The following is a 23,858-nucleotide window of genomic DNA, read 5'->3' as shown; positions in this document are numbered from 1 at the left end:
GAGGAGAGGAGAAAGGGCCATGTGAGCCCCCCCTCCTTGCCCAAACCGAATTGGACTAGGGGAGGGGGCCGCCCCCCCTCTTTCCTTCCCCCTCCCTCTCCCTTCCCTTTCCCTCCGGTGGAAGAAAGGAAAAGGGCGCGGGGGGGGGGGGGGGGGCGAATCCTACTTGGACTAGGAGTCCAAGTAGGACTCCCCCCTGGCGCGCCCAACCTGGACAGCCTCCTCTCTCCCTCCCTCCTTTATATACGTGGCCAGGGGGCACCCCAATAACACAACAGATAATCTCTTAGCCGTGTGCAGTGCCCCCTCCACAGTTTACCATCTCGATCATATCGTCGTAGTGCTTAGGCAAAGCCCTGCGCCGGTAACTTCATCATCACCGTCGCCACGCCGTCATGCTGGCGGAATTCTTCCTCTTCCTCAACTGGATCAAGAGCTCGAGAGACATCATCGTGTTGAACGTGTGCAGAACTCGAAGGTGTCGTACGTTCGGTACTTGATCAGTCGAAACCAGAAAAAGTTCGACTACATCAACCGCGTTGTCAAACGCTTCCGCTTTCGGTCTACGAGGGTACGTAGACACACTCTCCCCCTCTTGTTACTATGCATCTCCTAGATAGATCTTGCGTGATCGTAGAATTTTTTTTAAAATATTGCGTTCCCTAACACTATTTGGAACTGCCATAACCGTTCAACCTTCGAGTTTACCCTTTGATGTTATTTTTGCAACTTGTGTGAACCTGATCTCTTGGGCAGGACTTTTGAAGATCAAGGACAAGACTGCGCCTGAGCGAGGAGCAATGCTATTGAAGGACAACACGAAGAACATGATGAGGATCTGTGCGACGGCTCACGACGATGAAGAATGTGCAACTGTCGCTGGTGTCTGGTGCCGTTGGTTTCTTAGTTGATGATCACCTCTCTTAGTTTTTACATCTGGTTGTTGAGCTATACTCCTCTTGAACTTTGCTCCTGGGTGAGCTCTTGCTGGTTATGTCTTGCCTTTAAACTTGATAGGTTAGTTTTGGTGTCACTGGGTTTTTATCCCATGGTAAATGTTTCAAATGCGAGCATCTTACAATGGGTTTTTCAGTGGCGCGATGAACTTACTTTCTCACTTTTTCGTCTCCTGAACAATTTTGGATCGGCTTTGTATTTTCATTATGATTTAATGGAAAGGGGTCCCGTTTAAGAAAACCTATTACACCGGGGCATCTTTCATGTGCGCAGTATTGTACTTCCTCCGTTCTTAAATATAAGTCTTTTTAGAAATTTGAATATGAACTACATACGGAGTAAAATGAGTGAATCTACTCTCCCCGTCCTTGAAAGGTTGTACTTTCAACTTTGTTGGAGGGTCAAACTATCTCAAATTTTGACCGAGTTAGTGCAAAAATATATCAATATTTATGAAACCAAATAGGTATATGATGAAAATATATTTTATCATAATGTACTAATTTGATGGCATAAATATTGGTGTGTTATTGTATAAATACAGTCAAACATAAAAATGTTTGACATCCCAACAACAAAGTTCGAAGTACACTCTTTTATGAACGGAGGGAGTACATTCTAAAATACGTCTCCATATTCAAATCTCTTAGAAGACTTATATTTAGAAATGGAAGGAGTATGAATTTGGGTATTATAGAGCCAAGGAGATTGCACATCCTTTGTTTGATTTGCTTACAAATGGAGATAGTAGGTGCCTACTCACGGTAACACGCTGAAGAAACAGCCACCTGAAGGAGAGGCTGTGGTGATTAATTTGGTGGTAGCAAGCATGTTTTAACTGGCAAACCGTGGCTGGCAGCCGCACGTACAGGACCACCCTGACCCTGCCTGCCGATCGACGGGCCAACGTTCATGAAGACCAGCATAATTAATTGACACATGGAGGAGACCGCTGAATCGCTGCTGTGTGGCCACCTCGCTGGCCTCTGCACTGTCGCAGCACGCTACAATTTCGCGTTCGCGACCACCGCTTGCTCGCTCCGCTGCTGTACTCATCGTCTACGTTCTCCCGCCGTTCCCACAGCCACGGTACATGCCGACGCTAAATCGCAAGCAGACAAGCACGCGCGTGCGTGCCCGGTGAGAGCAGCGTATACGTATCGTATCGGCGCCATAGCATAGCTCGTGCTATATATCCGCCCGTCTCGTCACGGGGCCTCCCGGGTGCTGTCGTCCTCTCCCCTCGATCAGCTCCATAGCCATCGGCTGTGCCACTGCCTGCGCACGGACGGAGTGGCGCCACGATCGTATTCGTATATATCGATCGATCATGCCGACCGACCTCTCGGCGTCGCGCTCCTCGACGTCCTCGCCATCTTCCTCCTCCGCCGCGTCCCCTCACGGCGGCGTGCATAGGCCGGGGGACGAGCGCGAGAAGGGGACGCCCCCGGGCCCGGGCGGCAAGCGCAGGCGGCGGCTGGCGGCGATCGGGCCGCGGGCGAGGTGGGCGCGGGAGTGGGACCGGGCGTACCTCCTGGCGTGCGCGGCGGGGCTCATGGTCGACCCGCTCTTCCTGTACGCCGTGTCCGTGAGCGGCCCGCTCATGTGCGTCTTCCTCGACGGCTGGTTCGCCGCCGCGGTCACCGCGCTCCGGTGCATGGTGGACGCCCTGCACGCCTGGAACCTGCTGCTGCGGCTCCGGACGGCGTGCGCGCCGGGGGAGGAGAAGGAGGAGGACGACGCCGACGCCGACGCCGACGAGGAGGCGCAGCGCGTCGGCGGCGGCGCGGCGCCCGCTCGGCTGCCGAGGTCCAAGAAGGGGGGGCTCCTCCTGGACGTGTTCGTCATTCTTCCGGTGATGCAGGTGCGTCCATGCGTTCCGTCAGCTCAGCTCATTGTTTTAGCAACTGTTTGTTTGATTGGTACGACGAAGAAGCATCTTTCACATCCAAACAACACTGCAGTGGCCCATAGTGCCGGATTAGAACGATCGAACGAACGAACGCATGTCCAAAACATCCGGAGAATGAGGAATTTGGAGTCTTTGAGGCTGTAGGCCTGTAGCAATGACTTCCCTGGCATGTCGTCGTGTGATGCAGCAGCATTGCATTTCGCCACCGCATCCTGCTCCTGGCAAGGTCCCATCTCCGACCACGCACAGGCACAGCGATGGATGGACCGGTCTGCGAGCCGGGCCGGGCAGCGACGTGGTGCAGGACCTGCAGTTCCATGTCAAAAAAAAAAATCTTTTTTACACGTGCAGTACTTTGTACTAGGAGTAGAATGTTGTAGTGCATATTCTCAAAAAAAAATGTCGTGGTGCATGGTGATGGTGCTCTAGTGTAATGCCAAGGCATGATGCGTACTTGTCGGATTAGCCACATTGGGGCCGTTGCCGAGCCGTCGGATTGCTACCATGTTTGAGCCAACGACGCATTCAATGCAGATTCAAAGTTAGTTGCGCAATGAATGGTCGCAGCCAAGGCCCCACCGATACGCGCGACTCTACCTGCGAGCTGTGCCTGCCCGATATTTTCCATCTTTCCTCAGCTTGCCTTCTTTGCTTATTATGCACAACATATAGTACTGCTTATCATTGTACGTAGTTCCTAAAACGAATCTGTCAGTGCAGTCCTGCTGGCTCAGATAATAAGTTATGTGAATTAATACGTGATGCAAGATGTATGTATGTATGTATGTATGTATGTGTGTGTGCATGTATGGGCGTCGTGCGCGACGCAGGTGGTGATGTGGGTGGGCATACCGGCGATGATACGGGCCGGGTCGACGACGTCGGTGATGACGGTGCTCATGGTGGCGTTCCTCTTCGAGTACCTGCCCAAGATCTACCACTCGGTGCGTTTCCTCCGCCGGATGCAGAACGTCGCCGGATACATCTTCGGCACCATCTGGTGGGGCATCGCGCTCAACCTCATGGCCTACTTCGTCGCCGCCCACGTACGTCCCACCCTCACCGGTCCTTTCATCGTCTTCGTCGTACCTAGTACGTCGCGTGCGTGGTGACCGCTCTACCCTGTCACGCGCGCGCGCGCACACATGGCCGTCTGGCTGGCACGCGAGCTTCATTGCTGAGGCAGCAAAGGACGCTTGGCCGTTTGTTGCAGGCGGTGGGCGCGTGCTGGTACTTGCTGGGGGCGCAGCGGGCGACCAAGTGCCTCAGGGAGCAGTACTGCGCCGGGCGCGTCGGCGGGTGCGCGGCCGGCGCGCTGGCGTGCGCCGAGCCGCTCTACTACGGCGGCGCCGGCAGGCTGGGGGGCGGCGCGGGCGCGGACAGGCTCGCCTGGGCCCGCAACGCCAGCGCCAGGGCGACGTGCCTCGACAGCGGCGACAACTACCAGTACGGCGCCTACAAGTGGACCGTCATGCTCGTGGCCAACCCCAGCCGGCTCGAGAAGATCCTCCTCCCCATCTTCTGGGGCCTCATGACGCTCAGGTGATCACAGCTTTGCAACAGGGAGATCGATCTTGTTAGTTGCAGACTCTTGTTTCTGATGTGTGGTCATCGATCTGTCGCCGATCAGCACGTTTGGGAATCTGGCGAGCACGACGGAGTGGTCGGAGATAGTGTTCAACATCATCACCATCACCGGCGGCCTGATCCTGGTCACCATGCTCATCGGGAACATCAAGGTGTTCCTGAACGCGACCACGTCCAAGAAGCAGGCGATGCACACGCGGCTGCGAAGCGTGGAGTGGTGGATGAAGCGCAAGAACCTGCCGCAGAGCTTCCGGCACCGGGTGCGGCAGCAGGAGCGGCAGCGGTGGGCGGCGACGCGCGGCGTGGACGAGTGCCGCATCGTGCGCGACCTCCCCGAGGGCCTCCGCCGGGACATCAAGTACCACCTCTGCCTCGGCCTCGTCCGGCAGGTGCCGCTCTTCCACCACATGGACGACCTGGTGCTCGAGAACATCTGCGACCGGGTCAAGTCCCTCGTCTTCCCCAAGGGAGAAGTGGTACGTACAGAAATCTATCTCGATTCATCTCGAAAAACCAATGGCGCAAATCACAGTCTGTTTCTTTCACCACATGACAGATCGTGAGGGAAGGCGACCCGGTGCAGAGGATGCTGTTCATCGTGCGGGGGCACCTGCAGAGCAGCCAGGTGCTGCGGAACGGCGGGACGAGCTGCTGCATGCTGGGGCCGGGCAACTTCAGCGGGGACGAGCTGCTGTCGTGGTGCCTGCGGCGGCCGTTCCGGGAGCGGCTGCCGGCGGCGTCGTCGACGCTGGTGACGCTGGAGAGCACGGAGGCGTTCGGGCTGGAGGCGGCGGACGTCAAGTACGTGACGCAGCACTTCCGCTACACCTTCGCCAACGAGAAGGTGCGGCGGAGCGCGCGCTACTACTCGCACGGGTGGCGCACCTGGGCCGCCGTCGCCGTGCAGCTCGCGTGGCGCCGCTACAGGCACCGCAAGACGCTCACCTCGCTGTCATTCATCCGCCCACGGCGGCCGCTGTCCAGGTGCTCCTCGCTCGGGGAGGAGAAGCTGCGGCTCTACACCGCGCTGCTCACCTCGCCCAAGCCCAACCAGGACGACCTCCTGCTCTGAAGACTGGCAGACTTACTTGCTTTGTCAGAGCGTCGCGCAAATGCGAGAACCGACAATTTGGGCTGAAATCCAGCCGAGGGTTCAAAGGTAGAAAGGAAAATGGTGATGCTATTTCACACATTTGACAAATGTCACTTCTCCAGGGACTGGCTGGAACTGTTTCGCGAGCTTTCCAAAAACGCACGGAAATAAGAAAGAAAATAAATGCCACCCCCGTATTCCCTGAAGGACGTTTTTTTTTTTCATTTTTCAGGCTGATTGCTTAGGGCATGTACAATGGTGCTATTTTAGGAGTGCCACATAGGATAAATGATGAGGTGGAGGAGAGAGAACTCGTAAAAAAAAATTTGTCTTCTCTTATTTAAGATAAGACAAGAGATGATTTCTTAGCACAATTTATCTCACCATGTTTTAAGGAATTGCTAATTATTGAAGATAAGGCTAAGATATAACCCATTGTAGATATATTTTTTTGTCATCTCTAAATTACATGTAAGACTTAAGATAAGACTATCTTATCAACCATTGTACATGTACAATGGTTGATAAAATAGTCTTATCTTAAATCTTGCATGTAGTTTACAGATAACAAAAAAGACGTTTACAATGGGTCATGTCTTAGCCTTATCTTCAATAACTAGCTATTCTTAAAAACGTGGTGAGACATATTGTACTAAGAGATCATCTCTTGTCTTCTCTTAAATAAGAGAAGACAACATTTTCTTACGAGTTCTCTTCTCCACCTTATCTTTTATCCTACGTGGCATTCCTAAGATAGCATCATTGTACATGCCCTTAGATCATCTCTAGCAGACCTTGTATAATGCTCCGACCTGCAAAATAACCGCCAAAACACGGGTCCGTGCGAAAAATGTTGCCCAATCAGACCCCTCAAACGGGTCGGACCGGTAAAAAATTTGCGGGGCGCGGCATAATTCCCACCCAACCCGCGAAAACGCGGGTCCCCCCTTGCCCCGTCGGTGCCATGTATATAGCGGTAGCGGTTGGCGCCGGGGGTGGGGGGGGGAGGGACATTTCTGCTCACACTTTTCCCCACCCACCGCCGCCCCACGCTTTTCCCCACCACGCGGCCGGGCCGCCGCCTACTAGCCGGCGGGATCACGCGGGAGGTCCACCACACGCCCGAGATTGTCCTCCGCCACTTCCTCCTGCCTCGGCGGGCCGGAAAGTTGCAGATTAGCGGTTGTTTGTCGCGGCGGCCGAATTTCGCATTTCCGGCCACCGGTGGCTGCGCCAAGCCATGGATTGGTCGAGGAGCACCCCGACCAGCCCCAGCAAAGCCCCAACGCCGCATGCATGTATTGGTTCCTCCTCTAGCCGCCGTCGACGGTTTGCCGGCAAGGACTCGGCCGTCCGTTGCCCGGGCTAGGCGCTCGCACAGCGGCTCGCCGATACCGCTCATACAGTGCGATGACTGTAAGCAGACAGTGCTGCGGCTAACATCTAGCACGCCGAAACACCCTGGATGGGTATTCTTCAAATGCAAAAATGATGGGGTATGTTCTTGTTTCATTCGGCTTTGTCACCCTATTCGGTTCAATTTTGATAGCTTATTGAGATGGTCATGTGTGTACAAAGGTGGATGCTCATTTTGGTATTGGGAAGAAGATTACATTGATTTATTGATAGAAAGAAAATTAATAGATGTCTGTGCACTCATTGGTAGAATTAGGGCTAATGATGCGGCTGCATGTGCAATTAGAGAAGAAACTTGGGGAAGCAACGTCTACTTCTTTAGAATCAAAGAAGAAGAACGAAGAATGCAAGATTAAGAATCCGTAGATCAACAATGAAGGCATGGAGAAGATATTGGTCCAACTAGTGGGAGCAGTTATGGAAGTTGGATATCTTCTAAAATGCCTAATTGTGGTTCTTATTTTCTTTGGTCTTACTATTCTAGCAAAGAATTGGTGAATTACTATGTATCCAATGTCGTTCAAGCAAAGAAATGTGTTTCCAAATATCCCTTTTTATGGGTCCGCTTTGCAGGGTCTGCTCGGCCATCCCCCCCCCCCCCCCCACGCCGGTCGAATATCCTTTTTTACGGGTCCGTTTTGCAGGGTTTGCTCGACCGCCGCCCGCGCTGGCCCACAAATCTGTTTTTTCGTGAATTGTAAATGCATTTTGCGGGTCCACACTATACGGGTCTGCTAGATGCTAGAGATGCTCTTATATTCAGCAAAGAGTCCCCAAGTTTTTTTTGTTGTTGAAAGAAATGGGTTTCCCTGTTGCGCCAACTTTTATTAAGAAGAGGCAAACAACAGAAAAAAACATGGTTATATAGCGCTCGATCACAACCAAAATAGCTGCAACGAAAATTATTGCAACCCCAGAAGGCGTTTTTTCGGTCTTCTGGAGAGGCCCCGGCGAAAAATTTACATTGGGAACGAAGATTTTTCTAGCCATCCCCTCACCCTAGCACTTCTGTCTCTTCTTCCTCTGTGCGCCGCCTCATCTTCCTCACTCCACCGCATCGCCACCACCACGTCGGCCTGCTCGCCACGGCCTTTGCCATGTCGTCCCCGCCGGCCTGCTCGTCACGTCCGCCGCCCCTGCAGCTCGCCGCGCCCGCACGCCCCTGCAGCTCGTCCCACGCGCGCCCGCTTGTCCCGCCGCACCGGCCTGCTCGCCCTCCGCCGCCAAACTGCCTTCGAGGCCTCCCACGAGACCGCCTGGCCTCCACCGCGGTCGAGCCGCCGTCCCATCTTGCCCTGCTCCATCCACGACCGCATCCCCGAGTCCCAGCTCGCGTTGACTCGAACAGCGGCCGAGGCCTCTTCTGCGTTGAGCTACTTCGCCTCGAGCGCCCGCGCCGTCGACGCCGGTTTGCCTCGCGCTTCGCGGACCTCGCGCCGCCCTGGCTCGGTTCGCCGCCGCCCCGTCCGAGCTGGCCACGACCTGCGCCTCCGCACCTCTGCTCGCTGCCCATGGCAGGCCTCGCCGCCCGCGCCCGCCCACAACGTCGCCGGAGGAGACGACGAGGAGGTCGAGGGCGTCCGCCGCCTCCCCGCACCGTCCACCGTGGCCCCGCGCCCCTGGCCTGCACCCCGCACCTCTCGCCCGCTGCCCGCCCTGCTCCGTTCCTGGGTGGAGAGAAGGAGAAGAGAAGAGAGAATCACATGGGTGGACCCCGGACGAAAAGTGGGGAGAGAGGGAATGGGAGGCTGGCGGCGGGCCCAACCGCATGCAAAACACTCTCTCTCCTCCCCCAGCCGCCCCCCGGGACCCTGAGTTTGGGGTGAGAGCGCCGGCCAGGTTTTTTGCCAAATCCGGCGATAATTGACGTCCTGGGAGCGTGAGTGGAACATTTTTCAACCGCCGGCACTGAAAAAGTGCTCCTGGGAGGCCTAGTGGAGATGCTCTAAGCATCTGAGAAGCAGAGCAGCTTGAGCGCTGCAACAAAGTACTTTCCACTTGTGTACAAAGGAGCTCACCATGCCTAGAATGCATTTCAAACTTCTTCAAGTGCAACCCTTACACACAAATTCATTTTGAAGCAAAATAAGCTCCACAAAGGTAGCATGTACAATCAAACTAATAGCAACAACTTTATTATTCTTCCAATTGATAGCTAAATCACCAAATGAGCAAGGAAGAGGGATATCAACCACTTCAGAAATTATTTGACAAGTGTTAACAACCACGGTGCAATCAGAGAAAAGATGTTTTAACATTTTCCTCCTCATTACAAAACAAGCACAAATTGTGTCTACCACATGGCGCCTTTTAGCAAGATTATCTCGTGTGAGGTTCCTCCACCGTAGGAGGCACCAGCACCTGCGTCCCCGGCCAATGCCCAGTGGACTGGGGGGGGGGCTGCCGCCGGCCGACGGTGAGCCAGCACCGAGCTCACACGACGCCATGTCCGTGGACACCGATGACGATCTGCGCATCAGTGCAACGGTATCACGATCACCATCATCGAGCACCGTACCTGCGAAGGGAGCACGAGCACCACCCGCGAGCACATCCCAGGCTAATCCTGACCTCTCCTACCCGAAGCACTAGCTCTGATCCGCCCGGGGCCCGGTTCTAGCGCCCGAGTGTGAACCCTAGATCCATGCCATCCTCGTTGCACGTGTGGGCATGCGGCTGGCACCATCGACACCCGCCAAGCTCCGCGCACCGTTGGCGCATCTCTAGGAGCAGGAGGCCGCCACCGCCACTCCTGCGCCACCAATCGGCTCACGGACGTCAGATCCCCAACGCCGAGACCCCATAAGGCCCGTGCCACCCTGGTCATTGGCCACCAGAGCTCGCTGCCGCTAGCAGCACAGAGAAGCGCCCGAGTGCAGGGGACACCCGAACCAGCACCTCCACCAGCGCGGTCGACGGTCCCAAGCCAGATCCCACCGCCGCCACGACAGAGGGAACCACCACACGCTCTGAGCCACCGCCGCCAGCCCGTGTCGCCACGTCCCATGGCCGCGCCGCCAGAGGGCAATGCCACGCGTCGCCACCCTCCGGCAAGGGGAGAGGGTGCCCCACTGCCGCTGCCCAGGTTGGCAGTACAAAGGGAGAGATACTTGATTCGCTGTTGTTTCACCACTCTGAAGCTTCGAAAGTCAAATTCTTCTCCTGGTTGGCGGTACAAAACAAGATTTGGAGGGATGATAGGTTGGAGAAAAGGCAGTTGGGTAAATTGTAGCATTTGCACCCTTTGCAAGCGGATAACGAAACTTTCTCCCACGTGTTCACAAATGCTTGTACACGATGCGGGTTTGGCGGATGGTTAATGAGTGGTTGGAACTAGGAGCGCTTGAGATAAATAGGTGGGCGACGGAGCGCAACACAAAGAGTTGATGGACTAATATGTCAAAGCCAGATACCGCAAATCAGAAGGCCATGGCTTCCCTCACTATGGTTGTCAATTGGGTTATTTGAAACGATAAATGCTAGAGTGTTCAGAAAGAAAATCCAGGCCTCCCCTCCTCCCCTCTACATCCTAAAGCTGATCCAGGACGAGGCCAGACTTTGGATCACCGTTGGGGCTAGGCATTTGAGCATCATCATTGCCGCGAGAGTAATCCTTCTATATTGCTGTTGGTGTTGTTTCTTCTCTGACGGGCTGTGCTGTGGAGCCGGTGCCATGTACTATGGACTCTTTCTCTCTTAAGTAATGAATGGGGCAAATCTCTTGCCTCGGTTTCAATAAAAATCATGCTAATCATTGTACAATAATTGTATCTCTAGCCACCAAAGGCCGGCTCGTTGTAGTGGAACGGAGCGTTTGGAAACCCAGGTTCCTCTTCTCTGGAGATGAGTCCCACCAGCTACGATGCCTCTGCTACACATCAAACGGCAAACGCTCCAGCTCGGCTCGCACAAGTTTAAGTTCGCGCCAAATTAAGCATAGCTACCTCGCACTGCACGAGCGCGTGAGCGTGCTCCGCTGCCAAAAGGCGTGCAAACCAAAGCTTGATCAGTAGCACAGGCCGTCGATGAGACCAACGTATCTTCAAAACCTGCTCCCGATTCCACCTACATATAAACGGGCAGAACAGAGCGATCACCTGCAAACTTGTTCTTGCTCAAACAAGCCATGGCGCCAGTTGTGGATTACAGCCAGCGTGAGACGGAGATCAAAGCCTTCGACGAGAGCAAAGCCGGCGTCAAAGGGCTCGTCGACGCCGGCGTCACCAAGCTTCCCACCATGTTCATACACCCTCCGGAGAACCTCCTCAACTCTTCACTCCCCGTAGACGACGAGCGTCTTCACAAGGTTCGCGGCCTTCGATTCCCTGTGATTGATCTCAGCGGGTTTGATTGCCCAGAGAGTCGGAAGGAGATCGTGGAGGAGATAAAGAAAGCGGCCGAGTCATGGGGATTCTTTCAGCTGGTCGATCACGGGATTCCTCTCGGCGTCATCGAGGGAGTCCAGAGAGGTGTCCGAGCTTTCCATGAGCTTCCTCAGGAGGAGAAGGCAAAGTGGTACTCGCGTGACTTTGCTCAGAAGGTTAACTTCTTCAGCTTTCATGGAGATTTCAAGGTGACGACCCCGGCCGACTGGAGAGATACCTTGTCTTGCAAGGTTCTTGAAGACCCTGCAAGCTTTGAAGCAATACCACAAATCTGCAGGTGATCCATTATAACTAAGTTCACACACACAAAAAAAAAATAACTTTTATGTAGAGGCCGGGGGTCGTCCTCCTTTTCTAAAAAAAATAACTTTTAAATTAGCATTCCCATGTCAGAAAAATAAAAAAAATAGCTTGTGAAAGTGAACCCCATTTATTTTTGGTAGAACATAATTAGAAGTCATAAATAAACTTGGTTAGCTAGCTGATTCATTCCGAGTTCAGGGTTTTGAAAAAGTGTTTTCTTTTAGAATAACCTGTCTTTTTTTATATTCATAGAATAACTAGTCTTTGATATATGCAGATGTACATACAACTAACAAAAATTTACTATAATATTAATAAATATGAAAGATTAGCGCACTTGGTTAACCATATCATCCTTTGTGTAAGAGGTCAGATTCTTTTTATTTCTCATTAGCCTAAATAATATTGTTGTTTTTCTGGATCCGCCATTATCAAAACCTATATTTTTGGTTAATTTATGATTTTATGCTCTATTCATAAATAAAATATTAATATTTAAAGGTTTTTTAATCTACTTTTTAGTAAAGTTAAAGACGGCTCACACAAATTGTGCATAAGACCGGTCATGATGATTCTGGTGTATGAGTAGAGTTTGGGCCTCTTCGACTTATGACACTTTTAACTTCATATATGATTCTAGTTGGTCTTCTTGTTGGGGATGATTCTTTGACTTCTATTTTCTGTGAGGATGTAAATGACTTTAAATTTGGTTACTTTAGTATTAATATATCACTCCAATCTAGAAAACCAAATGTGATTTTCTTTCTAATATAATAGAGATCAATCTTTAATTTATAACTAAAGTGAAGGGTGTTTTTGTTTATAATAAAGATAAAACGATCTTTTTTATAACATTGTGAAAGTGTACAGAGAAGAAGTGAGGAGGTACATGGAAGGCATCGATGGAGTTATGAGGAAGTTGTCTGAGTTATTATCAGAAGCTTTAGGTCTTGGAAGTGATTATCTAGCGACCACAAGATGCTTCAACTCAAGGTCAATGGCGTGTCACTATTTCCCGATATGTCCAGAGCCACATTTGACCATGGGTGGGACCAAGCATACCGACCTTGGGTTTCTGACCTTGCTCCTCCAAGACAGTGTCGGCGGCCTTCAAGTTCTTCATCAAGATGTTTGGATCGATGTTCCTCCAGTCAAGGGTGCATTGCTGGCAAATATGGGTGACATGATGCAGGTATCGTCACACTTTCACCTAACCAAATTGATATACATTAGTTATATATTTATACATTCATTCATATGAAAAACATATTTAATTGTTTATTTACTTCCGATCATAAGTCAGTTATCTTATCTTCTACTCCCTCCGTTAGGAATATTTTTTACTTACAATATTCTACTATAAATTTTATTTTAAAATAATTATTTTTTATTGTTAGTATACAATTGTATCCCAATTTAATCTAATATATAAATTATGTATTTTTAGTACCTCTTTTTTGTGAATGGGTGTTGATATAAGATTGAATACAATATATTTTCAAATCTTTCATTATCTCAAGTTCTAGTCTTTAATTTTAAAATTATATCAAAATAGTGCATAAACTTTGAACTATTAGTAAATAGGGAAAAAACTATATGAAATGACGTTACCAATTGATATTGGACCAATCACATGCATATTTTTATTCTTGTTGTTAATGTCACGTTTTCCAAAATTGATTTTTATTTGTTATTAAAGATTTATGGACGGTTTTGAAACAAGTTCAAAATTTAAGAAAAAGGTAATTTTATAAAGAATAGTTTTATTTTTTTAATAATTTCAAAATGAATTAGCCATAAACATTTTTAATAAATTAATCACCAACGCTCATTGATCACTATGATGGATTTGTTTGAAATCAAATTTCTTATTTCTTCTTTTCACAATTGTATAGATTATTACAAACGGGGGGTTCAAGAGCGTGGAGCACCGGGTTCTGCTCAAACCAACCGTACAACCACGTATCTCAATCGCATGCTTTTTGAGCACTGATGATCTTGATAGGCCATATGGACCAATAAAGGAGCTTTTATCAGAAGATAATAGACCCATTTTTGACCGAGTCATATTCCGCGAGTACATGAAGAAGTATAAGTTATAAAACATCAATGGTGGTGAACTCCGTATATTCCATCCCGTCAAAAAAAAAACTCCATATATTCCATCATCCTTCGAAAAATACGGAGTAGATGTTATTATTATAGGCGGCCATGGTTATGAGTTATTGTGGAATGTATCTCCTTTACCAGAATCGTTCCGTTGTATGATTTGTTGAAAAAAAAAATTCAATGTGAGCGCTTGTTGTATGTTATCATCATTAACATGCGGGTCACGTGGTGCAGGCTCAGAAGTGTTGAGAATTAATTGTATTAATTAATTAAGATTTTAATCCCTGCCTAATCACCAACAGTTGCTTTTGGCAAATGTCGCGACTTGTTACCGAACGGATGCCTATTCGTTATCAATAATGAGATCGCTGTTCGTTACTTTTGTCTCTATAATCACGTTACCGGCACTTTTCTCTGCGGAGAGTAATTAGGCCACAAAACGAGAAAGAGATAGGCCGTCCCAAGAACGAGCGACGGCTGCGTGCACGGCGTCGCCGGGATGGAACAGCGCGAGGCGTGGGCAACTACGCGATGGCACAGCCGGCTGCGCAGCAACGGCGGCTGTACGCGACCTTTCCAAGAGAGCAAGGAGGCCACCCGAGAAGAGTCGCCTCTCCATCGGCACTGAACACGAGTCCACGGTCCGCGAAAAAGACGACCGCATGCATTCATTGGTACAGGAGGTTGATCAGTGGAATGCTAATTAGTGCCTGTTCGGATCAACTCCACTCCACAACTCAGCTCTGGGTCCAGAGGACTGACCATTGTTAAACCAGCTTGGATGTGTCGTGGGAGGTCAGTACGGAGTGCGGTTTGTTCTCAAACAAGTTGTCAACGCCCGATTAGTCATGGGGATCCACAACCTAGGAGCGGGGAGTGGAGCCAAGGATTTGACGTTGTCGTAATCAACCGATGATTGATTATGCTCTGCGAGAATCACATTAATAAAATCAGGCACAAGAACCAGGGCGATTGCTCCCTATTCAGCGGCCGTGCCCAAAGTTTCATTTGAAAAGACAAATGAATCGTTCTAACAAAGAGGAATCTAGACTGTATTCTCATGAAAGAAGGGCAAATATTCGTAATGAATGAGATGGACACAAGTCGTCCTCTGATCATCTCTACTAGGGACACCTGAACGATGCAGGTGTATTAAGACAAGACATAAAAAGGATATAAACCGTATCTGGCAAGAACAAAATTTGCGAACAAAACCTTGCTAAGCTATTAACGAACTGAGCTCTCAAAATTGTGGAACGAAACGAATGATGCGGTATGATGAAGGCAGCATCAGAGTCTAGCAGATCCTCAGATGGCAAAAGAAGACGAACTACCCAATCTGTAGTTCAGTTTATAGGCTGCTGGAGTCCCTTCCAAAGAGGAAACGCCTTCCCCAATCAGTCACAACTAGCATCCGTGTGCGCCAGCTGAATTGCTTGCTGTATTTGGTAAAGAGTAAATAAATAACCATTAGAACCAGCATCCAATCAGTGCTTGAAGTGGAGAAGGAACAAAGCATACTGGATAGCGAGAGACTTACCTTGCATAGACAGAATACCACAGCCATTGAGTGCTGTGGCCTACATGTACCCAATCACCAGGCAGCTGTGCAGCAGTCTGCTCTCCACCCAGCGGAGCAAACTGGCCGAGATGCCTGTACCTGTACATGTGCAATTTGGGATGATCAATTATAGCTATGACAATGAAATTCTTCTATTTCTACAACAAATCAGCACCTCTTTGATTTGGAACGATGAGTGACATAGCTAAACTGCCAAACATATATCTACAGACCTTTACTGGCACTTGATGATAATAAAAATCAGATTTACATTTTATTGACCTTGCACAGCAAAAATGCAAGGTTTACTTTTAACCAGTCCAATTTATTACCTGAAAGGTTTGAACCGATGACGCCCTGCGCCCCTAATCCTCAGAGGGCCTTCAGGATTTTCTTCACAAGTATTCATCCTATTGAAGCAATCTGCCAGATAAGCTCCCTCTTGTGCAGCAACCTGATGCATGGAATAATCATTATTACATGCTTAGCATATCATCAACGCTGAAGTTGATTTGCCACTCTGCATAGTAGGCAATGTTGAGTTCCTAAGACATACACAGGAATTACCTGAGCTGTTGCTGGGAGCATCTTGACTTGCGAGTCCACTTGAGCAAGGGCTTTCTTGAATTCTTCAATGTTCAGTTCTTCTGTCTCCTTGTCTTTCAGTAGGTCATGGAAGCCCTTCATTTGGTTGGTTTTAAGATACAACTCCACCTGTGGGTACCTTTGATAGATGTCGCCAAGAACATTTTTTATGTTCTTTACAGACAGAGTGCCAGAATTATCCTTGTCTGCTACCCGGAAGATTGAATCAACATCTTCCTGTAATGAATAATAATCAAACACAGATGTCAGAAACCACTGAAATGCCGGAAAATCATCAAGTATAAACATGTATACTAGTTGGCATAGCATGGTATTTTTTTTGCTAAAACAAATGTAGAGCATTCTTCTATAGGGGGACAGAAGAATGGTTATCATCTAAGAAGCTAAACTTTTCCACCTCAAGAGAGAAAGAAAGGATACTCATGTCGATTAAAGCATCATACCAACAGAAAATATTCCCTAAAACTTGAAAGTGTTACTCCTATATAAAACTTCCAAGTCCAACTCAAATGTTGAAATATCTGACATGGTAAACTAAAATGATACTTCAAAATTGATCAATGCGCGTACCATCACTTTTCTTTGACTTATAGTTGCACAGTCACCAAGTGCATATACATTGTCACATCCAAGAACCCTAAGCCACTCATCAGTTGCTAGCACACGCCTGTTTGCCTACAAAAAATGTATTGAACATCTTAAATGTGAATAGTGAAATATGATTTGTTATGGATGCAGACCGGGATATACCTGACCAACTTGCTTCATGAAATCCATAATTATGGGACGGGTTCCGATTCCAGTGGACCAAACAGCCAGGCCGTAAGGAACAGCAATCTCTCCAGTTAAAGGATTACTCATGGTTATCGTCTTATCAGACACCTTCACGACCTTAAAATTTGTCTTCAAATCTATGCCTGTCCTCTTGAACTTATCCTCGGCAAAATTGGTGATTCTTTTGTCAAACCTGCATGAAACATGAAAAAAAATTATCACCAGATCTAAGGTATCTGTAATATATGTGCTAGTGCTGCCAGGAAATTCCTACTCAGTTGAATATAAAAGAAATGACAAATTCAAAAGTGAATATTTTACAAATGCTACAGAAAAGTGCTGAAGATGTCTCAAGGGTCTTACATCGTAAGGATATGCTCTCCAGCTTCAATTACTGAAATATTCACATACTTCTTTACATCAGGATACAACTTTGCCAAGTCCTCATTGACAAAGTCATGCAACTCTGCAGCAAATTCTACCCCTGTTGGGCCACCACCAATAACAACAAAATGAACGTTCTTCTTCCGCTCTTCATCAGTAAGATTAGGAAGTGCAGCTCTTTCAAAACATTTCATGACACTCTTCCTAATCTTTTGAGCATCTTCTACTTCCTACACAATAACAGATATATCAAATTACGACAAATTGTACAAAATGTATATATAGCTGCTTTGCAATAGAATGTAACCTATAAAACACTTGCGCTCAAGGGCACGCACTCACAAGTAATGCACAGCAGCACACAACACATAGTTATCATGATGAAAGGACACAGCAAAGAGATGCAAGCTGCTATCCTACTAAAGGGGATAAGGGCATAGTTTGTCAGTACAATTGGGAAAAAATTGTCAATTGGAGTGTATTGCATTAACTTGATGAATAAAGGTATGTTAAACAGAGCAGCACGCACAGTTATTTGATCAAGGTTTAGTATGGGATAAATCAAAAAATGGAAGTACAATTTGTATCTATCTAATGACGGATAACACAGGTAGGTACTGACCTTCAGGAAATGGCAATTTTCAGCAACTCCTGGGGTGTTGAAAGTATTTGGTTTCGCTCCAACAGTTACAACAAGGTAGTCATAATCCACAACAAACTCCCCATTGGCGTCAGCATTGGTTCCATCACCTGATTTGCAGTGGATCTTCTTGCTTTTTGGATCAATCTTGTAGCACTCTGCTTCCCAGAATCTGAATGCACCACCTCTCTGCAAAATACACAAGTTTACTGTGCCAACACTTCAGATATATCAATGGTATTGGTCAAACTAGTACAATTTTACTTGCCTATAAGGTACAACATACTAGGAAGATACAAAATGATGCAGAATAGAAAAGTAAGACCCACATATGTACTATACTATCAAAACAGTACCTTTCTCACAATATTGCGAATTGGCTCCACAATACTGCGTGCTTCAACCGTGCCACATGTCACACTCGGCAACAGAGGAGTGAACATAAAATAGTTGCGAGGTGATACCACATGAACATCATACAAAGAAGTGTCGATATTTCTCAAGAAACTTGCACCTGCCCAACCAGTTCCAAGTATAACCACTTTTTTCTTGCCCCCCGTTCCATCACTGATTTGAAGAACACGGTTATCCTGGCAAGCATAGCTTAAAGTGCCAGCTCTGCAATGAGGTTGAAGAAATAAAGTGTCAAGGGTTCTGATATAAAATAATGTTCATAAACAAATAAATGCCACTTCAAACATTTATGTGGCTTATAAGCTAAAGATTTAGTCCATTTACCAATTAGTAACTTATATAACTATAAACGAAGTAACTTACTATGGTAAAAATATCCCTTATTTTAGTAATAGGTTCCAATGGTGACACTGGTTTGCAGGTAAAAATGGACAGATTATCTTACGAACTAGATTGTGCAACACAGCACTACAACATCAAATTGGTTTAAAACCTTACTTTATTTTTACTGTGGTATAAATAGACTAACCATACTACTCTGCTACCTTACTGTATCCACATGGGCAACAGTATTTAGGATTGTATAGTTGTAGCTAATACCCAACTCCACTTGTTACGAACAAATGTAAAGACATGATCGCCTTATATACTATGCAAGGCATATTGTCTGTGTTGGCCTCCGTATCTTCAGCACTAAATAAATAATGTGATGTACTAGTAGGTTTCTACTTCAAAATCACAGAATTTCCGAATGCCAAGAACGACCTAATGAAGCCAGGTTGAAATTTCAGGCCGGAGACGGAAATGGAAGGATCTTGCAAGTTACAACATAATTAATCCCTCACGCCCACGAACACAACGCACGCGGCAGACAATTAGATCCATTTACTTTACTGGCTCTACAATGTATAGATGGATCTACAAGTAATATTATCAACTCACAAGGGCAAAAGCGAAACATCTATGGTGCAGTAATGGAGTTGCTGGTCATCACCGGAGCAATTCGTCAATTAAACAAATCAGCCCGCTTAAATCCGCGGTTCGGATCCTTTCCGCGGAACTACAGATTAAGAAAATCTCAGCAAGCACCAAAAGGTGGCGAATTTTGCCGAACCAGCAAAGGGCAGGCCGCACAGCTAGCGCGCACAGTGCACGGCGTCGCACGTACGGATCGATCGAACAAGTGAACACGAGCAACGGATCAAAACATGAGGAGGCGGCGGGAAAGGGAGAGGAGAGGGGAGAGGAGGGGAGACGGCGCACGCACCCTACGGTGAGGACGACGAGCCTCTTCTGCCAGCGCGGCGTCCGGCGCACGGCCTCGAGGGCGCGGCGCACCAGCGAAGCTCCCCCCGTCGACATTGGCGCTGCGTCGATCTGCGTATGAGCGGGGCGGCGGTGGGGCGGGGTGGGTTACCAAGGCGAGGAGGAGGGGAGCGGGGTTCGCTCGCTTCCGAACACGCGGCGGCGGACGAGGGAGACGAGACGGGACGTGCCCCCTAGCTTGCCTAATTATAGCAGCGGAGCCGGGTAACCAACCGATGGTTCGTGCCCGGCGATTTTGCGCCCCGGCCCTCCGCGCAGGAAATGAATCGCGCCTCGCACGGTCAGCGGCGAATGACGCGGGGTGGGCCTCAGGGGCACGGTTTAAAATACTGGATATCGCGGGGGCGGATCTGCGAGAGGGCCGCGGTACAGCTCGCGCCGCGCTTGCTTTCCTTTCCGCTCGGTCGCGGTTGGCACGTTCGCACGCCGCGTTGGCCTGCGATCGGACGGCGCGGCGGTGTCGAAGCGCGTACGTGGACGGCCCGATGCTCGCGAGACCCGCGTCGGGCGGGGAGGTTTTGGCTTGGGACACAAGAAAGAAAGAGGTAAAGAGGGCAGGGAGGGTACAGGCGAGCAGCGGGGAGATATTTTCGGCGAGGGTTCAGACGGGCGGAGGGGAAGGGGGCGTAGCTTGCGGCGGCCCAGCTGTACAGCAGCGCCTAGGGTTATTATTTTTCTTCTCTGCTGCCTTGGCTTTGGGTCTTGGGAAAATCTCATGTTTCGCTTTTAAGGCAACATTCCTTTGCGCAATATTCTTTTGCCTTAAATATAATCGCAAAAAATATTACTAGTAGGGTATAACTTCTCTTCGTATAAAACTGAAATTTAGTATGAGATCTTCCTATATATTGGGAGGAAGATGCTCTACTTATAAGTTGCCTATAAATGTAATTTTGGGTGGTTGTGAGTCGTGGACCAATTTGTTTGTGGGACCCATGGGTTAGACACCATAAAGTCACGTGATTTAAGTTAGAGAAACCCTGTCATATATATGTAGCTAGTTTTTTTAATAACAAGAAAATTGATTGTACCTAGCCGCCCCCGCCTCCCCTCCTACCCGCAGCCGCGCCTCCCCTCCTCTATTGCGCCGCCTCTCCCGCCGCGCCGCACCACCTAACCCTAGCCGCCGCCTCTCCTCCTCATCCCTGCGTCACCGCCGTGTCATCCAACGCCTCCACCTACTCCAACCCCTTCGCCGGGCCGCACCCCGCTGACATCCGCGACATCAACATCCACGAACACGTCCCCATCATCCTCGATGCCACTAACTCCACATACTTCGCATGGAAGACGTACTTTTAGTTGCTCTTCCGCGAGAACAATCTCGTGGATCATGTTGACGGTACCGTCGATTCCCGCGCCATGGTGGGCGACTCTGAGTGGACCGCGATCAACGCCACGCTCATCCAGTGGTTCTTCACCACCATCTCCAAGGACCTATTTCACACGGTCGTGAGCGATGGTAATGACGTGCATGCCGTGTGGGTGAAGCTCAACGACCTCTTCACCGACAACAAGCTTCAGCACTACGTTTTTCTGCAGCAGGAATTTTTTGACTGTCATCAGGATGACTGATGTCTACTACGCAACCTTCTTCTTGTAGACTCGTGTTGGGCCTCCAAGCGCAGAGTTTTGTAGGACAGTAGCAAATTTCCCTTAAGTGGATGGCGTAAGGTTTATCAATCCATGGGAGGCACGTGATGAAGATGGTCTCTCTCAAACAACCATGCAACCAAATAACAAAGAGTCTCTTATGTCCCCAACACACCCAATACAATGATAAATTGTATAGGTGCACTAGTTCGGCGAAGAGATGGTGATACGAGTGCAATATGGATGGTAGATATAGGTTTTTGTAATCTGAAAATAAGAATACAACAAGGTAGCAAGTAGCAAAAGCGAGCGAAAACGGTATTGCAATGCTTGAAAACAAGGCCTAGGGTTCATACTTTCACTAGTGCAATTTCTCTCAATAATGATAACATAATTAGATCATATAACAATCCCTCAACGTGCAACAAAGAGTCACTCCAAAGTCACTAATAGCGGAGAATAAACGAAGAGATTATTGTAGGGTACGAAACCACCTCAAAGTTATTATTTCTGATCGATCTATTGGGCTATTCCTATAAGTGTCACAAACAACCCTAGAGTTCATACTAAAATAACACCTTAAGACACACATCAACCAAAACCCTAATGTCACCTAGATACTCCAATGTCACCACAAGTATCCGCGGGTTTGATTATACGATATGCATCACACAATCTCAGGTTCATCTATTCAAACCAACACAAAGAAGTTCAAAGAGTGCCCCAAAGTTTCTACCGGAGAGTCAAGACGAAAATGTGTGCCAACCCCTATGAATAAGTTCACAAGGTCACAGAACCCACAAGTTGATCACCAAAACATACATCAAGTAGATCACGTGAATATCCCATTGTCACCACAGATAAGCACATGCAAGACATACATCAAGTGTTCTCAAATCCTTAAAGACTCGATCCGATAAGATAACTTCAAAGGAAAACTCAATCCATTACAAGAAGGTAGTGAAGGAAGTATGCCCTAGAGGAAATAATAAAGTTATTATTTATTTCCTTATATCATGATAAATGTTTATTATTCATGCTAGAATTGTATTAACCGAAAATATAATACATGTGTGAATACATAGACAAAAACAGAAAGTCACTAGTATGCCTCTACTTGACTAGCTCGTTAATCAAAGATGGTTATGTTTCCTAACCATAGACATGAGTTTTCATTTGATTAACGGGATCACATCATTAGGAGAATGATGTGATTGACTTGACCCCATTCCGTTAGCTTAGCACTTGATCGTTTAGTTTGTTGCTATTGCTTTCTTCATAACTTATACATGTTCCTATGACTATGAGATTATGCAACTCCCGTTTACCGGAGGAACACTTTGTGTGCTACCAAACGTCACAACGTAACTGGGTGATTATAAAGGTGCTCTACAGGTGTCTCCGAAGGTACTTGTTGGGTTGGCGTATTTTGAGATTAGGATTTGTCACTCCGATTGTCGGAGAGGTATCTCTGGGCCCTCTCGGTAATGCACATCACTCAAGCCTTGCAAGCATTGCAACTAATAAGTTAGTTGCAGGATGATGTATTACGGAATGAGTAAAGAGACTTGCCGGTAACGAGATTGAACTAGGTATTGAGATACCGACGATCGAATCTCGGGCAAGTAACATACCGATGACGAAGGGAACAACGTATGTTGTTATGCGGTCTGACCGATAAAGATCTTCGTAGAATATGTAGGAGCCAATATGAGCATCCAGGTTCCGCTATTGGTTATTGACCGGAGAAGTGTCTCGGTCATGTCTACATAGTTCTCGAACCCGTAGGGTCCGCATGCTTAAAGTTTAGTGACGATCGTAATTAGGGTTTTTGTGTTTTGATGTACCGAAGGTTGTTCGGAGTCCCGGATGTGATCACGGACATGGCGAGGAGTCTCGAAATGGTCGAGACATAAAGATTGATAAATTGGAAGCCTATATTTGGATATCGGAAATGTTCCGGGTGAAATTGGGATTTTACCGGAGTACCGGGGGGTTACCTGTAACACCCTGGATGTAACTTTCCCAATTTGTACTCCAACTCTTGCCGTTTCCGGCGTTAAGTTATTTTATTTTCTCGGGTTCGGGCTTTTGTCTCCATGTGTTGTTATCGTTGTCATGCATCTCATATCATGTCATCATGTGCATTGCATTTGCATACGTGTTCATCTCATGCATTCGAGCATTTTCCCCGTTGTCCGTTTTGCATTCCGGCGCTTCGTTCTCCTCCGGTGGTCATTTCTAGCTTTCTTTCGTGTGTGGGGATTAAACATTTCCGGATTGGACCGAGACTTGCCAAGCGGCCTTGGTTTACTACCGGTAGACCGCCTGTCAAGTTTCGTATCATTTGGACTTCGTTTGATACTCCAACGGTTAACCGAGGAACCGAAAAGGCCTCGTGCGTGTTGCAGCCCAACACCCCTCCAATTTGGCCCAAAACCCACCTAACTCTGCTCCATCATCTAGAGCGTTCGATCACGATCGCGTGGCCGAAAACCGCACCTCATTTGGACTCTCCTAGCTCCCTCTATGCCTATTTAAAGAACCCCTCCGAATCCGGATCTTCCTCTTCCCCAAAACCCTAAAAAATCGCCTCCGCGCGCCGCGCCGGACACTCCGCCTCCGCCAACCGCCGCCTGCCACGTGGTAGATCGCCTCCACCGCCGCCCGCGGCCCGCCGGGCCCAAGGAGAGCCCCCGGGGCCCGGGTCTTCTCCGCCGCCGCCCGACCTCCTCCTTCTTCCCGCGCCGCTCGCCGGATACCCGCCGCCACCGCGCTGGCACCGCGCCGCCGCCCGC

At 48.5% G+C, this 23,858-nt stretch overlaps 3 protein-coding genes across 3 annotated transcripts; 2 read left to right on the top strand and 1 right to left on the bottom strand.

Annotated features, from left to right (window-relative positions):
* Positions 1-1,939: 1,939 nt before the first annotated feature.
* Positions 1,940-5,738, top strand: LOC123062255 (cyclic nucleotide-gated ion channel 4). The gene is made up of 5 exons (XM_044485700.1): positions 1,940-2,821; positions 3,700-3,915; positions 4,083-4,411; positions 4,500-4,932; positions 5,013-5,738. Exons 1-5 carry the CDS (start codon positions 2,288-2,290, stop codon positions 5,526-5,528), a joined length of 2,028 nt encoding a protein of 675 aa, XP_044341635.1. The 5' UTR covers positions 1,940-2,287; the 3' UTR covers positions 5,529-5,738.
* A 5,353-nt stretch (positions 5,739-11,091) lies between these two features.
* On the top strand, positions 11,092-13,755 carry LOC123058656 (1-aminocyclopropane-1-carboxylate oxidase homolog 1-like). Its single transcript, XM_044481360.1, has 3 exons — positions 11,092-11,627; positions 12,524-12,845; positions 13,549-13,755. Exons 1-3 carry the CDS (start codon positions 11,092-11,094, stop codon positions 13,753-13,755), a joined length of 1,065 nt encoding a protein of 354 aa, XP_044337295.1.
* Positions 13,756-14,783: 1,028 nt separating this feature from the next.
* Positions 14,784-19,650, bottom strand: LOC123062254 (external alternative NAD(P)H-ubiquinone oxidoreductase B3, mitochondrial). Its single transcript, XM_044485699.1, has 10 exons — positions 19,409-19,650; positions 18,084-18,345; positions 17,710-17,916; positions 17,067-17,317; positions 16,680-16,896; positions 16,500-16,604; positions 15,891-16,145; positions 15,656-15,777; positions 15,303-15,422; positions 14,784-15,201 (listed from the first exon to the last, which is right to left on the bottom strand). The coding sequence occupies exons 1-10, from the start codon at positions 19,501-19,503 to the stop codon at positions 15,114-15,116; spliced, it is 1,722 nt and encodes a 573-aa protein (XP_044341634.1). The 5' UTR covers positions 19,504-19,650; the 3' UTR covers positions 14,784-15,113.
* Between the last annotated feature and the right edge of the window lie 4,208 nt (positions 19,651-23,858).

Source organism: Triticum aestivum, chromosome 3A, assembly GCF_018294505.1.
Source record: "Triticum aestivum cultivar Chinese Spring chromosome 3A, IWGSC CS RefSeq v2.1, whole genome shotgun sequence".
Classification (NCBI taxonomy): domain Eukaryota; kingdom Viridiplantae; phylum Streptophyta; class Magnoliopsida; order Poales; family Poaceae; genus Triticum; species Triticum aestivum.
This window is presented reverse-complemented; position numbering and strand designations above follow the sequence as displayed.